General features: G+C 35.0%; 1 protein-coding gene and 1 long non-coding RNA gene across 4 annotated transcripts in view; one reads left to right on the top strand and one right to left on the bottom strand.

Moving 5' to 3' along the window:
* LOC128889874 (uncharacterized) overlaps nt 1-18027 on the bottom strand; it is a 172548-nt gene that overhangs the window by 153115 nt on the left and 1406 nt on the right. For both annotated transcript variants that reach the window (XR_008460508.1, XR_008460507.1), the window contains exon 2: nt 7663-7762. This is a non-coding gene — a long non-coding RNA (uncharacterized LOC128889874). The remainder of the gene's footprint in view (nt 1-7662; nt 7763-18027) is intronic.
* LOC128889834 (thioester-containing protein 1 allele S3-like) lies at nt 3532-16908 on the top strand. 2 transcript variants are annotated; one of them, XM_054147843.1, is made up of 28 exons: nt 3532-3706; nt 6234-6309; nt 6611-6803; nt 6886-7110; nt 7207-7457; nt 7653-7811; nt 7901-8072; nt 8352-8543; nt 8667-8768; nt 8836-8969; nt 9054-9174; nt 9256-9399; nt 9480-9599; nt 9679-9733; nt 9983-10121; nt 12877-12994; nt 13092-13278; nt 13457-13617; nt 13695-13833; nt 13953-14071; nt 14159-14298; nt 14388-14607; nt 14715-15095; nt 15166-15318; nt 15379-15554; nt 15874-16045; nt 16186-16288; nt 16420-16908. In XM_054147843.1, the coding sequence occupies exons 2-28, from the start codon at nt 6245-6247 to the stop codon at nt 16620-16622; spliced, it is 4344 nt and encodes a 1447-aa protein (XP_054003818.1). In that variant the 5' UTR covers nt 3532-3706; nt 6234-6244; the 3' UTR covers nt 16623-16908. The 2 variants fall into 2 exon arrangements, with proteins under 2 accessions (XP_054003818.1, XP_054003817.1); XM_054147842.1 differs by lacking the exon at nt 9983-10121 and adding an exon at nt 11585-11807.

The following is an 18027-nucleotide window of genomic DNA, read 5'->3' on the forward strand; positions in this document are numbered from 1 at the left end:
ATTTCTCGGTGGTCAGCGCCACCTACGTCAAAACGTCCAAGTTTTTTGTGCAACTGAATTCTATATACCGACATTGTGTATATGGTTCCAATGAAATCAATCTCTGAATTGAATTCTGTATTACCGATGACTGTTTTCCTACTAATGGTAAATCTGAATATTTGTTAGGCACTAACAGTACATTACATATCATCATATACAAATAGAAACTAGTAATAGAGTATAGTAAATGAAAAGAACGTTCTTATTAACGAATCGTTTTACAGTTACTCAGTGATAATTGCCAAGGAAACAAATTTCGATTATTGCGCCAACAGCGGGTTGATTTGACGGCTTGAGATGATTTACGCGCTGGAGATAAAGAGTCCTCGATTAAAGCTCTTCTCCAGAGGATGTATTCAGGAAGTTTATAATGCAATTAAGTTGCATCCCTATCCTAATTGACCTTCACTGACCAACATTTCGTACTGTCATGTCGACATGTCATTTGAAACAAGGAGCTTTATTACTACAATCTTGTGTTTGATGTTCGCTATAAAAACGACTAATCGAAGTATTGTTCTCTTAACAGATTGCTGACCGGTGAGGGATTTCCTACTTCCTAATTTAACGTTGCATCCGTTATGTATTGCACAAATGTTAATAACAATCACGGTTCCAAATAAATATTCTTCGAAGACATCATTCGTGAAAATTTTTTCTATATTATTATATCTATTGATTTAAATAATTAAAAATTAATTTCTGACAACAATTAAATTAATTATTAACGATACTTATTATTTAAATAATGTTGGGGAATATAATCATCGATTATCGTCGATCTTCGACGTTCAAGTAACGGAACCTAATCCGGGTTCGGTGTGACACTACTAATGCAACGACAAAACGTTTTTATTTTTGATTTTTTGGAAGTGAAAATTGTACCGTCATATTTGTGTTATTTTTCTAAGTAAAATGATACCTAACACGGCATCATTTAATGCATATTTGCATATTTTACAGGTCAAAGAAAACGAGTCATTTTAATCAAAAGAATATCACAAATGCAACGGTACAATTTTCACTTACAAAAAGTCAAAAATAAAAAATTTTTCCCAAGGGGTTAGAGAGGCAAGGGAAATTTTGTGATGGGGATGGTTTCCAGCGAATTACGATAGAGATCGAAATTTGAAAGAATTTTGATGATAATCAATTTGAAATTGACCCATGTTTGGTATAAACGGTACCGACAGTAGGTATATATTATCGACAGCTGATACAACTATTAATAGAAACAAAATTTGTTAGTACAGCTATATGTAGGTATATGTTATCGACAGCTGATACTATTCTTGATGGAAACAGAAGAGATTTTTAGTTCCATGTATGGTTTGGGCCCTACTGGCCCCAATATAGCTCCGGTACCTCGGGATCAGTGATGGGCAAAACCCTAGACTTCGAATAAATCTGAAGTTTGCCGATGTGTTTGTCTCGTTTCCTTCTTTGGAAAATGTTCAAAAGAGGAAACGAGACAAACACATCGGCAAACTTCAGATTTATTCGAAGCCTAGGGGTTTGCCCATCTCTGCTCGGGATCGCTAATCCCGTACTGTAGCTGCAATCAAACATAGCTACAGTCCCTGGGGACCCTAGTGAATTTATAGCACTCTGATGATGCTGCTCTGACTCGAGGCCCTCTACATTCAACGCTTCGAGTGTGTTGAACACTAGTGACTTTCCCTTGTTGCAGAATGAAACTTGATGACACAAATACGCGTCATTCAGATTTTCATATACAGGGTGTCCCAAACATGTTATAACACCTTGAAATGGGTGATTCGGGAGGTGATTTGAAACAATTTTTTCCGTAACGAAAATGTTGTCCGAGGCTTCGTTAAGGAGATATTAAAGGAAAACACTGACCAATCAGAGCGCGCGTATACCGTTGGAGCGGCCGCGGTAGCGAAGGCTACGCGCTGAGCGGCCGCGTCCAACGTCCTTGGATGCGCGTCGAGTCGCTTGTTCGCGTACGAGCGTGGCCGCTCAGTGCGTAGCCTTCGCTACCGCGGCCGCTCCAACGGTATCCGCGCGCTCTGATTGGTCAGTGTTTTCCGTTAATATCTCCTCAACGAAGCCTCGGACAACATTTTCGCTAAGGAAAAAGTTGTTTCAAATCACCCCCCAAACCACCTCTTTCAAGGTGTTACAACATTTTTGGGACACCCTGTATATGGATTGTTATAATAGATTGTAATAAAATTTTTAGGATTAGAAGATGATAACAACGAGTAATTAAATAAGCCTTAATCATCCCAGGAAGAAAGAAATAGAATAAGATAAACGTGTTTAATCTAAACAATCTTGTATATATGTGACTATAATTATTCATGAAGAATGTAGTAATTTCGAATTACCCCAGAATATAAATTAATTGTAATGTAAGTAGATACCTAACTAGTATACTTATTGTCGTGCTACATGCGAGCGTTAAAGTCACTGTCAATGTGTTTAGTTATACGGCATATTTTACCTATTGTTACACGTTCCTTACGAAAATGAAACTGAAATCTGTATTTTTGTCTCAAATTTGAAAGAAACGAAATGACACTTGATTTATTATTAGCTCATCATTTGCATTATTGTTATCGTTGTTGTCCTCAATTTCGCGATTTATTGAGAAATAAAATATCAAAATAATCAGGTATTTAATAATACAACTCCTTCATTGTAACAAAAAAGCTTCTTACTTCGAAATTAGGGTATTGTACATATACGTATTTCAAATTATGCGACAACCTTCTCCGACGGTGCATCGTTTAGCATGACATACATTAAACTATGTCAGGTGCTTACGCTAAAGTTGACCATGAAATCCATAAAACGCTTTTCTTAGCTGTAGCTTTTGAATACTTCTACAAACATTAATGGATTCTTTATTGATTCAATGTTAGAAAAATAGTTTACCAGGGGTAATGTTAAAAATTTGAAAAAAAATTAGGATAAAATTAATGTCTCTAAATTTTTCTCATCTTTCACCTTAAAAATGTAACGCTACTAAACAAAAAAAAAAAAAAAAAGAGTCGAATCTCCATGAGCATTTGAACAATTATTATTTTATTTATTGCGTTTATTTTCAAGCGATTATTTCCTTAAATCTCAATTTATTCAGAAAATCCGTACAAGTATAAAAGAAAATGCACATACTTTTATCATAGAATTTTTTAGCTAAAGACTGCGATAATTTAAGTATGCTTGAAATCATGCCAGTTAAAATGAATATTTCAATAACTTTCTTCACTTTTAGTATAAATAAAAAATTATACACGTACGCGAGAATGTACCGAAATAAAAAAACTATCTGGGCAATCACAAGTGCATTGGAATCAATTTGTAGAAATTCGTGGATGCCAGCAGCCGAAGTCTACGGCAGTGGTACTCCACTGGCGCATTACTTCTGTAACGGTAAAAGCGTGACAAGTATAGTGGAAACAAAACAGGCATCAGGAAGGGAAACCTGCGCTGCTCGGTTTCTTGGTGCCATGATTGGTCGTACTCGTTAGTGTTCGCCAGTGTTCGCCTAACTGTTGCATCGAAAGCATCGTGACTTCAAGTTCTATATTTTCTTCTGGAATTATTCTATAGAAACGTACAACTGACGCATGCGAGAAGCAAAACCGACGCAGGACATTCTGGAACACGTCCAGGGAACAGGTTGTTTGGGCAGGTGAGTCACGTTTCGTGATTATTTTGCGAGATGACGCGCCGTCGATTTTTGGAGCGCATCCTAGCCGAGGACTCGTTTTCAATTATTTCCTTAGCCCTTTACGGTACAGATTTTCGAATTTCGACTGATTTTTGTCGAGTCTCGCTCGACACAGGACCGTAAATGGTTAAAGGGGAATTCGCCTAATAAAGAACGAAGGAGTCTCGGTGACTTTCTTCTTTAACTGGTCATAGATAGATGTTTTCAGTACTTATGATTTTATTCCGTGAGTAGATAGAAACGACGATGGCAAATCAGGTTTTGAGAACTGGCAGGATATAAACTTCTGTCGTTCTACTTTCTAATTAACAAGCACATTCCGCCGACCATTTTCAAAAATAACGTTTAAAACGTTATCTCTCGCTAAAGGAAGCATTTTCCTTTTTTGCATTTGCATTTCCTCGCGTTCTTCGAAAAGAAAGTAAATAAATAATTTAAGAATGAATAACGTAATGAAGTTAATAAAAAGAAACATGTTTTAGAATACCCAGTTTTTAATTCACTGATACTTGGAGCGAGTTTTGAATATCTTACATCCTCAAAATATTTCGTGTTTCTTAAATTAACTGATTTTTCTCATGTATAAGAATTGTTTAATTTCTAAGTAATTTGGTACATCCTTTGTATTATTTTGCAATACATGAAAACTTTGTTGAGAATATACAAACAGTAATGGTATAAAAATAAGCTTAGTTGTCACTTATAACCTATTGTCCACATAGAAACTGGACATCGTTGAAAGTTCGTAAGTGGAAAGCACTGTGTCTGATGACAAAAATAATGTTCGACAAAATTAATTCTCGCGATAGGAAATATTTTTTGTACGCTGATTTGCATTTTCTTGTGTTTTTAAGAAAGGAAATGAATTAATTAAAAATGAAGAATATAACAAAGTTAATAGTAAAAGATATTTTTGAAATAACCAGTTGCAGTAATTTCTAAATAATTCACAACATAATGTAAGTAAAAAGATACGAAATGCAACGAGTATACGTAACTATTAATTTTTGATATAGACACTGCACATCATCGATCATACTTAATTGAAAAACACTATGTCCAATTTTTAAATGCATATTGCGGATGCGTATAGTAAACGTTGATTCATTCGTGGCCAAATACGACGAAGTTATGACGCTTCGCGAAGTCCATAATTACATAATAGGAAACTACAATGTTGTATTGCGAATAATAAATGGTTCCAGGAATTAAAAGTTAAAAATATCCCATTTGATGCATTGGGTGACAACGCAATTTAATTAAGTCGTAACGTAATTGTCGTGTAATTGTATTCATTGTACATGACGTCAGAACCTCTGATGAACCTCTCACTAATCATGTTTGGATTATTTAAATAAATTTTATGAACGCTGATACGTAGGTACATATTTCTTTTAATTCGATTGCGTCTCAACGGCTGAATGAATTTCATCGAAATTCTATATATGAATTTTACATTCGTATCTCAAGGTCTGATCCAATTTTAAACAGCATCAGCCCATGAATAATGACGATAACTCTATATATGTTCGTTACTTGTATACATATAGCCATCATCATTATCAATAGACCAACATATAAAAATGTTTCAAACGGATCCTAAAAATAATTAAACTTTATATAAGAAAATTAGATCCACCTTTCCCCTATCACCTCTGATAAAGAAAATATTATACGAAATCTTAGTTTTTTTCATCTCCGGTTATTCTGTATCTATTATCAAGCCTTTCTTTCGTGCGATGTTATTGTTTTTGGTCATTCTAAATTAATTTATGTTTATCATCAAGTATTTTCTCGTATACTCTTTTTTGTTGACAATTTTTATTTTTCCCTAATTTTAACAAGTAACGCTAATTTCAACAAGGAAACGAAACCCTTTGTGTCCCTAGGGATACAAACAGATATTCACGCGAGAACCAGAAGGAGGTGGACACAGATATCTATGATCACTACGATGGTGGACCACTTGCGTGACTATGACCTTTTAAGGACTGATTCGGGATCATCTGGGATATTTGAATATAATTACGACACCTCATATGACTGTCTTTAGAAATCATTGACACTCTCAATATACCAATGTTTACAACGTTAATTCGTACAACGCGTTCAAAATATCTCGACAATTTTTTTCATGTAACACGATTCTCTTATAACACGCTATAATAATAAAATGTAGGATTTCCCTGTTTAGCTCACTCGTCACTTTTACCGCTACCAATTATCTGCTTTATAATTGCTTTGTTTTTCGTCACGGATACATGGTACCACATGGTACCACGAGGAAAATTCTTGTATAAAATACAATTTCCTGTAACGTGACCTATCCTATCAGTTATAAAATCAATTTCTACACATCTGGTAAAAATTGTGCTGCATAGTACACTACATTGTTCACTAGTGGGCTAATTTATACGTCAATCATTATGCCAATGAAAATGACTTTTTATATATATATGTATTAATCGTATCAATATGTATTTTACAGAAAACTCAAAAATGAATTGGCAATGGTTCCACATCTTTTTTCTATCCTGCATAGTTACAAGCACAATTGCAGAACCGTACGTATACATTTAAATACATACATAAACATGTACAGGGAGAGATGGTACACGCCATACTGAGCAAAAAAAAAAAATGTTAACAAATATAAGTCGAGAATTTAATTGTTTCTAACATTTTATCTTCCACTTTATCATCTTCATAAGGGTTCTAGAACTATTTAGAGAAACTTTTCTCAATAACTCCAGACGAAAACTAAGCACAACTCTAATCTATTTATTTATGAAAACGAAAACATCGTATACTAGCCATTACGTGTTCAATTTCATTTTACAAATATTTCTTTAATGTCTTCGAAAGGTATTATAGCATAATCGCTCCAAAAGTGGTGAGACCCGATTCAGAATATCATGTAGCAGTAAGTACCACCGGTGTATCGACAACATCGACGATATATATCGAACTGAATGGATTGTTCGACAATGGGGAGACATTTAATGTTTCCCAAGTTACACGCGTGCAGCCGTATTCTACAAGAATATTACGACTGGAGGTATACTCGAAGATTTTAAACTTCTCTCCACAGTAATAGTAATTTTATTTTACCGTTTCACCAATCATCATTAACATTATAGATCGGGGACATTGTACCTGGCAGGTATCAATTAATTGCGCGTGGCTTATCAGGAATAGACTTTTCAACCTCAAAACCAATCGAATACATTCACAAGAGTTACTCTGTCTTCATTCAAACTGACAGAGCAATTTATAAACCCGGAAACAAGGTCATGTTTAGATGCGTTTTATTGAACTCTAGACTCAGACCTACGCTCACGAGATTAATAGATGTCAACGTCGCGGTAAATATTTTTTGGAGAAATGCTATCAAACGTTTTTTTTTTTTATTTTTTTTTTTTTTTTTTAATTTACTGCACTTTTAAAACTACAATTTATAGGATGGAAAAGGAAACAGAATTAAACAGTGGCTTCGTCCACCTATAACGCACGGAATCTTTAATGGAGAAATCGAATTGTCCGAATCGCCAGTTTTAGGTACTTGGAAAATCATGGCTAATGTCGGTGATCAAATTTTCGAAAAAGAATTTGAGGTTGCCGAGTATGTTCTTCCGAATTTTGAAGTAACTATCGACGCTCCTCAACATTTTACGTTTAAAGATTCAAAGATCACTGCAACGATTCGCGCGAAGTAAGTGAATTCTAGTAGTTAGATAAATCCATATCTTTTTTTTTTTTTCTTATTCAAAGTTTTTGAAAACGTTGGTCAAAGATTATTCTTAAAAGTTTTTTCACCACAACTGCAACAACGAGTTAATGTTCGAATCGTAATATGTTCGTTATAAATACGATCGGAATTATTAACTTTAAAGCGAAAATTATTTAGGTACACTTACGGTAAGCCGGTAAAAGGTGAGGCAACGGTTACAGCTTATCCTGACATTTTCTCTGGTGTCATCCAACCAATTTTTCAACAACCCGTGCGTAAGGTGATTCCTATCGATGGAAAAGTGACAGTTGAGTTTGATATTCAGTCTGAACTTAAGTACGTGTAATTGAATAGTACAATATTAATCATGTTTTTTTTTTTTTTTTTTTTTAAATACTCATTAACGCATTATGAATTTTTCATAGATTAACCGATGAATTCGAAAGACCAGTTATGATTGACGTGGCAGTGGAAGAATCTTTAACTGGTAGAAGACAAAATACTTCTATGCATATAACGTTGCACAAGTATAAATACACAATGGATTTGATAAAAACATCCGAATATTACAAACCTAATCTGAAATATACAACGTTTGTACGTGCACAGTGTTGTTCTAGTTGAATTTTAAGGAGGTGCATACGAGTAGAATGACGTAATCTAGGTGCAACTGTCTAAATAGGTCGAAGAAAAACTATTTATCGAAATGGATCGTTTTCATCCAAAAGATATCTTCCATGTTAATTAGTGTCTTTTTATCTTTTACGTAAATAGGGTGGAAGGTTGTTCCATTTGTACCTACATTACACTATTCTGGTCATACATGCCCTCCTAAATCTATGTTTAAGAATATTTCACGAGAAAAAATTCTTTCAGATAAAATTAACATACCATGATGGATCACCAGTTCGAGATAAGAAAAATCCTGTTACAATAATGTATGGATACACTTATAACCAATCCGCCTATACCAATATTACTCGTATGCTAGATGACAATGGAATGATACAATTAGATTTCTATCCACCGAAAAGCCAGGATAACATTTCGGTTCCTTTAAATATCGAAGTAAGCGTTCAACACAAGTACTGTTAAGAGTGACTAGTGAACTCGATAGCTAGTAACTCTTACATAGATGTGAAATCGAAAATATTTGACGTTATCTAATGAAAAAAAAATTGTTACATATAGGCACAATATCTGAATCTTCACGAGTGGTTCCCCTCTACAAATCAAGCTATGTCTCTGAGCAATGAGTACATACAAGTTATATTGAAAACGGAGAAACCCACGGTATGCACATTCGTAAGTTATTTTAGATGCGATAATATCAATATTAATGATGTTATTTTCGGTTAAGGTCAATCGAGAGGTCGAGATGGAGGTAAATTCTACAGTTCCGTTAAAATATGTTAGTTACGAAATATTTGGCCGAGGGGATATATTGGATGCTGGCTCTATATACGTACAAGACAAATACACGACAACGTTCAAGTAAATATTTATCAATTTCTAAGCACGCAGATCTTTAGTCTCTTAATCGCTCGAAGAGTCTGCACTAACGAGTTTCAATCTTAGGTTTTTGGCAACGTATGTTATGGCGCCAACCGCGCATGTAATAGTATACTATATCGCAAACGATGGAGAAATTATAGCAGATGCATTGGACGTAGAACTCGAAGGAGTACTTCAGAATTTTGTAAGTTAACCCCGGCAATTAAATTAGAGTAAAAATTGCTATTAATAAATTTAAGTATTAAATTCACGTTTCTTACTCAAGGTTGACATTAAAGTAGCGCCCGAAGAAGTTGGACCAGGCGAGAATGTTAATTTATTAATTACTTCGAAACCAAACTCGTACGTCGGATTATTAGGCGTGGACCAAAGGTCCATTTTGCTGAAGTCTGGCAACGATATTTCATACGTAAGTAATCTTTAATGCTTTCGTTGATCAAAGTCCTATCGAAATTGTGAATCGTTATAACAGATTTTGATTGGTTGCAGGAACAAGTATACAAAGAGTTAAAATCGTACGATATGGTACAGGAATCGCCATATGCGGATTCAGTTTTCGATCGATATCTGTGGAGCCCTGGATCAGCTACAGCAAACGAAGTTTTTAGCGTAAATACCCCAATACTATCGTTTCGATATTTCGTTCAATTTATCGGTAAAAAATTTGAACTATATATTTCTGTATCAGGAAAGTGGTGCTATCATTATGACAAATGGATACGTTCACGAAAATACCGCACTTCGTAAGTAAACTCAACCAAGTTTTTAAATGGCATATTAAGCTGGTTACTAATATTATTTTACTCACCCCCTATTACATGTGATACTGAATATTTTTCTGATGTAGTAACGTAGCCTACGACGTTTTACTTATTTATAACGTAGCATGAATGTAATATCCTCAAGCCCGATATTCCATATAATAGTCACTATCAGTTCTTTAACTGATCAGACAAGGTATTTATCGTATAACAAAGCTTATGTTTGTATAGTATACTACAGATCTGGTTTAGAGGGCGTTGCCTTTTCAACTGCTGCTGGAGGTTCAAGTTCAATTGTATTACCATCAGAGAAGATGAAAGTACGCAAGAATTTTCCTGAAACTTGGCTTTGGCAAACGCTTGATGCTGGGTAATGCCATTGAAATTTTTACCTGCTAAAATATTTCTTTAATACTATTCATATATTAACCATTCGAAAATCACTCGATCCGGTAGTCCTTTGCTTCAAGACCGAAGTTTTTTTTCTGGTAGCAGAACACAGACTACTATTTTTTCTGAGACTATCAGCGAGCCGGTATAGGAGAGTTTTATTCTGCAGGATCAGTTAGAAAAAAAACTTGACCGATGAATCCTCTCGCCTAGTATTAGGGGGACCAGAAAGTAATGTCGTTTCTTTTACATCAAATTCTAACGAGTAAATTCATAACAAGTTTTTATTTTTAATCAATTGTGTTCGCACTCTTTATCAACAACCTTTTGCTATCTAGCAAATTTTCAAACTCAGATCGATAAAAATCAATTGGTACACAATGACCTGATAAATGATAAACAAGTATTGACATCTACAAAAACGACATTACTTTCTGCTCCACCTAATATCTTCCTATCTTTCTTGTCTTGTGGCCTCTTTCAGAGTTTCATTCATCTGATAGTACTAGCATATCTACTAAAAGTATGTTTATGATATCGAGTACAATAATAGCAAATAATGTAACAAATATTATGCCACAATGTCGCCACTGTTCAGTGAAATTCTTGCAGTTGATACAAACTAACAAGATTTCAAATATTAAAAGTTAAGAAATACGATGAAATATAAAAAGTTATGACTACACCGAGTGCTTTGACACTTAAATTTAAGATCTTTCGAAAAGTGGAGTGAATCGATTTGTGCAGTGAACGGCTCATACGATTGTAGTATTCTTAGAGATAAATAGAAGTCACCTCTCTTTGTAATATCGAGTCGCTCTAGAATCGCGAGACTCGGCTACAGTCTCGCTCACTTTTGGTGTGTCTCTTTGTGGCTACGTCTCGGATCAAGACTCTTGACTCGATATAAAATTCGTCTTGAAGCGAGAAACTACGGTATATGTTTTATTGTTCTCGTAATTAAATTATTAACCCTTAACAGACCAAGTACTCCTTCCAGGCGAGACAAAGTCTGGCGTTATGGTCCAAGTTGCCACTCGGATAATTTAAATCCGGAAAATAAACGTACCGAGTAAACTTCTACTATTTAAAATAAAAGTATCTTAGGGCCAATCTCATCGACCAAACAAAAACTTGGACTGCTAAGGGTTGATATGTATTAGGTGGAAAATATGCGTGTAACTAGCTTTGTGTAACTGACGCTACGAGGTAACGGCTTTACTACAACTAAAATTCTCTCTCTGCGATTTGGTTTCCTAATACATTGACAAGTGGGAATGTTGTAGATCTGTAAAAGTTATGAACCTCGCGAAACAAGTTTTCCTTGTTAGTGTGTTCTAAATGGAGTTTAATGAGAAATTTATCTTTGTAGTAGCGTTATGTTATACTACGATTTTTCCTTGGTCGAGCTGATATAATGCAATACATAGAATTGGATTGCAGGACAACCAGGAATACTGGATGGTAGAATAACAGGCTCGCCTCATGGGGCATCTACACTTCGGCCAGACCTTGGTCCACCTGTTATGCACAAACTAGCAACAAGACCACCGCTGGCAGGTCCTTATGCCTTCTCTCGCATCCCAATTCCTGTCTGGAATAAGCCCCGTGTTTTCCTAATGCATGACATTTTAAACACCTGGCTTTTTACAAACTTCTCTTCAGGGTATTTATCTTTTACTTTCAGTTTACGAAGCTCTATATACACGCTTTATATAAGTTCTTCAATGAGTGACGGTCATGTAATTGTCGCTTCGTTTTGTACAGAACATTACTTGTGTAAATTAATACTCTGGGATGTTCTGGGTGTTCGTGTATGTCTGGCTCACATAGTCATATAGTTTTAACCCTTTGCACTACGATGATATCTCTGGCAAAACTATATTTAACTACTTTCGAACTGTTAAGTCACCCTTGACGTGATATTTCGTACAGTTAACACATACGCGACCGCTGAATTCACGTCGCATCAGACTCTGTTCCTGGTTATGACAAAATTATGAAAATCTTTTTATTTTATACGCGACATATTTACAACATTGATATTTCAAAATATGTTTTGTAATTTTCATCTTTATAACGATACAAATTTGCGATGTCCGGCTTCAGAATTTTATTATCTTCCGTCAGTACTTGGTGGTAGAAACGTAAAATATCTGCCGGTCGCGAATGTGTTAATCACATAAATTAGTGGGACATATTTCTATTCAAATGATCCTTTGAATGTATTGCCTAAAAATTTGATACGATAAAAAATATAATTAACTCTTTAATTTATTCTTCCTGAACGGTCGTTTAGTTAATAAAAATGCTAAACTTTAAATAACTGCCAGCAATTTCTTTATATCTAAGGTGCGATATGAAAACCATAATAATTAAATCAGAGTTAAGAATAATGTAAGAGAAAACTGTTATAGCGCAAAGGGTTAATAAATTGCATCATATTTTATAGATTCTTCCATACTATACAAAGTACATTGCTTAGTTTTCACATGGTGATTGAGTTTCTGTAAGATACAACTATTATCGAAATCACTTTTACACGTAGGACTTGTTTATGAACAAATTTATTGCGGTAAAAACAAATTTCTTTTAATATTTGCCAGCTGTTTTAGATTAATCATGGTATACAAATTTCTCTTTTTTTTTTTTTTTTGATACATCAAATTGTACTGCTTCTAAATGTAAAAAAAATGAACTTAAAACATAAAAATAAGTAAGCACGTTGAAATTAGGTATGACGGAAGGAACGAATTGAAAAGAAACGTACCCGATTCGATCACATCATGGGTGCTAACTGCATTTTCTGTGAATGACGTTCACGGGCTAGGTCTCATAGAAGAACCACGAAAGGTAATTACGAATTGAGATGCCAATGATTGTTACAGATGATATGGAAATGTACGTGATAAGAGATATAACGCGAAACATTGATTTTTCTTTTTTGCAGTTAAAGGTTTTTAGGCCATTTTTCATTGCCATGGATCTCCCTTACTCTGTGATTCGAGGAGAAATTGTTGCGATACAAATTGTAGTGTTCAATTATCTGAATAAGGGTGTGGACGCTGAAGTTTTGCTGACGCATGAGGGTCAGTTCGATTTTGCCGAAATTTCCAATGAGGTTCACGATGTACCAAGTAAGACAGAATTAGACGATTTTTGTAAATTCAACTTGTAGGATATAGAGGCAAACGTAACTCTTTAGTTTAAACATTTTTAATATAAATCACTATGAGAATTATATTCTGAAATTCTTTGGATGAAGATCACTTTGTTCTGTTCGAAATGGACGTGAACCACGTTTAAATATTTCAGAGTTGGAATTGTACCGGAAGAAGAAAGTCGAAGTGAAAGCTAATTCTGGCGCCAGCGTATCTTTCATGATAGTTCCCAGAGATTTGGGATATATTACAGTTAAAGCAACCGCGAATAGCGTTTTAGCTGGCGATAGCGTTGAGCGCAAACTACTTGTTAAAGTAACGTATTTTCTTTTGTTTTTATCCGTTGTAGGCGGAAAATGAAATAAAATGTTTGTCTATTAATGTATCTACAGGCTGAAGGAGAAACACAATACCTAAACAAAGCTACTTTCTTGGATCTAAGAAGTAAAGCTACTGTATCGACTAATTTTACGATTAATATACCTAAAAATGCCGTACCAGGATCTGAGCATGTTGAAATTTCTGCAGTGGGTAAGATTTCCATTATTCAAATTTCCTATCGAAACAAGTTGATGTTGGTAAATTTCATGTAATTGATAGATTTATATTACAAGTGAAGAATGTCAATCATTAAATTATGTTCATCTTAGGCGACATCTTGGGTCCAAGCATTCTGAATCTGGCGAATTTAATTAAGTTGCCGGCTGGTTGTGGAGAGCAAAATATGTTGAATTTTGTTCCGAACATAATGATATTAAATTATCTCAAAGTAAGTGAATGTATGAAGCAACTAAGTTATCGCATATTTTTTTTTTCACGCAAAAAGCCGATTGTACATGTAAAAATTTATTTTTAGAATACCAATCAATTAACACAAGCAGTGCAAGGTAAAGCTATAAGGTACATGGAAATAGGCTATCAAAGGGAGTTGACTTACAGACACGACGATGGGTCGTTTAGTGCATTTGGCATGTCAGATAGCAGTGGAAGCACATGGTATGCTTTATATAAATAATTAAACTGTTTCGTTACGTTCACGAATATCGTAATATCTTTCGTTATATTACAATTTACTTTTTTGTTAGGCTTACTGCCTTTGTAGCAAAAGCTTTCAAACAGGCTAAGGAATACATTCCAATTGAAGATAGAATAATAGATGAAGCTCTTCAGTGGTTATCGAATAACCAAGCTCCAAATGGAAGCTTTCCTGAAGTAGGAAAAGTCAGTCATCGCGACATGCAAGGTGGAGCTGCAAAAGGTCTTGCATTGACAGCATTTACTCTTATTGCTTTTCTCGAGAATGCTGTGAGTTCATATAATAATTACTTCGGATTATGAAACTATGAAACTCGGTGCGAGTTCTATTCCAATGCATCAAGAACGACGTCAAGATGTTATATGTTTGTTTACAGAACTCTGATGGTAAATACAGAAATACAATAAATAAAGGAATCGATTACATTATCCGCAACATGAATGACCTGGATGATACATATGCTTTGAGTATATGTACGTATGCCTTAAATTTGGCAAAGCATCCATACGAGGAAGCCGCATTTAACTTGTTAGAATCTAAAGCCATGACAAAAGAAGATCTTAAATGGTGGAGTAAACCCGTTTTGAAAGATGACAAAAATCCATGGTATTCTCTACCGCGACCCGTTGATGTCGAAATGACGTCCTACACGTTGTTAACTTATATCGTACGTAATAATCCTATCAGTGATTCTATAGCTATAATGAAGTGGCTCGTGAAACAACGAAATGCTGAAGGTGGTTTTGCGTCTACGCAAGTAAGTATAACAAAAATATGTAAAGTGACGCTAATATGATCCGTGAATAATGCGTTGATCGAATTTCCAGGACACCGTAATTGGAATACAAGCCTTAGCGAAATTGGGTGAGAAACTAGCAACGAAAAATAATTCTGTATCAATAACATTCAAGTACGAAGGTGGTGGACAGAGTCACATGAATATCAATCCTGATAATTCTATGATACTTCAGAAACAAGTGGTGAGCTCAAATTAGACGCATCACGCTTAACAAATGTTTCTATTATTTTTATATCCTTAGCTGCCCAGAAAAGCACGGTTAGTTAATATAACAGCCACTGGAAATGGATTCGCGTTGGTTCAAATTTCATTCCAATACAATTTGAACGTGACTGGAGCGTGGCCACTCTTTACCTTGGACCCTCAAGTTGATAAAAACTCTAATGCCAATCACTTGCAACTTTCTATTTGCTCTAGGTATGTTATAGTTTGTACAGGGGGTCCCAGAATTAGTGTAAGAAGCGGAAATGGGGAGTGGTTTCGTAAATAATTCAAAAACGAAGCACCATCCGACATTTTTGCAAAGGAAGTTGTGATTCAGAATCGTCTCAGCTACCCCCCATTTCTGCTTCTTACACTACTTCTGGGACACCCTGTATAGTCTTCTGTGGTCTTATATCAAGCGAGGCTTGACAGCAATGTATTGAAATTAGAAAGTCTGGACTGCAGAGGATTAAAGTTTCGTAAATATTACGTGTGATTATAACATATACTTGATAACACATTTCTTAAATAGATTCGTCCAAACTAAAGAAGCAAATGAAAGTAATATGGTTGTGATGGAAGCTACTTTGCCATCTGGTTTTACTGTGGACAGAGATTCACTACCGAGTCTTGAGGTATCGCAAAACGTGAAACGTGTAGAAACCAAGAATGGAGATACAGTAGTGATATTATACTTCGACAAGGTATGTAAATAGACATAGTCTCTGCACACATACACAGAGTATCTCTCAAGTATAAACATCACACGTGTATCATCTTTTGAAATACACTGTATATGTTGTTTCCAACAATCAAAAAGTAGACGGTAAACATTATATTACAGATGGATAGGCAAGAATATTGTCCTACAGTATCTGCATTCAGAACACACAAAGTGGCAAAACAGAAACCAGTACCAGTCTCCATATACGACTATTATGATTCGTGTAAGTTATTCAAACGTTAAAGAAAACCTTTAATTCGGAACGTTTATAATAATTTTATGTACCACTACCAATTATTCAATTTTCTTTAATTTACGTCTTTAATATATGATTACATCTTTTCGTGTCTCTAGCAAGAAGAGCAAGAGTATTTTATGAACCTCGGAAGGCTACGCTTTGTGATATATGCGAAAATGAGGACTGTGAAGATTTATGTGTTTCACAACCAAGTAACCAACAACAGTCTCCGCAGTCTATTGCTTCAAACATGCCTACTTGCCTTTATCTACACTTTTTACTTACACTCTTCTGCATTAAGTATTTCGAGTACTTGTAATTATAGCTTTCTAGAAATTATGTATAGCTTCATTAAAAAGTACAATAATAGTTTTGTATAAACTTGCAACCAAAGTACAGCATATGCAAGAATTATTATTTAACACTTAAGTAAAACTAATTCGAAATATTTCAAATCAATGATTGGCATTTTTTAATTTCGCATTAAGTAACGTATAAGTACACTCGAAAATGTTGTGTATTAAGAAATCAAGTATAAATTAATTTTTGTTGTATATTGATATTTTTAATGTTTCAGTAAATATACCTTATTGTTATTTATGATACGTTAACTGTTATTTGTTCGTTTATTTCCCTTAGGATCATAGATCAAATAAATGATGTATATTTTGTTACTTTCATTCGATTCACGAGGAATACTCGATCCCAAGAAGTATAATTTACGAGACCCTTTATTCATAAAGGACCAAAAGGTTACACAAAAGTTATTCGAAAAGCGAAAGTCAAATGAGACTTTTTTTGATATAGAAATAATACAGGATGTTCGATAATTGGTGATACTATATGAAATTCTCTATATGATTTTCTCGAAAACAAAGCCTCACATGAAGAATTTTTATTCTATATTTTCGACTTTTAGAAGCTTCTAAAAATTCTGTCATTTTAACCGACTTCGAAAAGGAGAAGGTTACTCAATTCGACATGTATATATATATACTTTTTTTTTTTAAATGTCTGTTCACCGATTACGCCGCGATGGCTTGACCAATCGGAATGAATCGTGTTGCATCCTGTAGAGCATGTTTCCCCGGTGATCCTGCTGTTAAGACTTTTTGCGATTTGTCATTTTTTACCCGTTTTTTTACCAAAAAACCGTGATTTTTAGGTATGCTTGCCGATTACGTCGAGATGGCTCGATGAATCGGAGTGAAACCACTTGCATCTTGTCGAATATTTCTCCAGGTGGTCGCGTAAAAGAAACATTTTATGATTTGTCATACTTTATCCGTTTTTTTTTAAACAGGAACATTTTGTAATCTGCATTATCGACCGAGCAGTATACATTACCGACAGAACAATCTACATTATCGGCCGAGCACTCTACATTACCGACAGAGCAATCTGCATTACCGACCGAGCACTCTGCATTATCGACCGAGCAATCTACATTACCGACATAGCACTCTGCATTACCGACCGAGCAATCTACATTACCGACATAGCACTCTGCATTACCGACCGAGCACTCGACATTATCGACCGGGCAATCTGCATTACCGACAGAGCACTCTGCATTACCGGCAGAGCACTCTACATTACCGACCGAGCACTCTGCATTATCGGCCGAGCAATCTACATTACCGACCGAGAAATCTACATTACCGACAGAGCACTCTACATTACCGGCAGAGCACTTTACATTATCGACAGAGTAAGCTAATCTA

The sequence above is a fragment of the Hylaeus anthracinus genome, unplaced genomic scaffold, assembly GCF_026225885.1.
Source record: "Hylaeus anthracinus isolate JK02 unplaced genomic scaffold, UHH_iyHylAnth1.0_haploid 11997, whole genome shotgun sequence".
Lineage (NCBI taxonomy): Eukaryota > Metazoa > Arthropoda > Insecta > Hymenoptera > Colletidae > Hylaeus > Hylaeus anthracinus.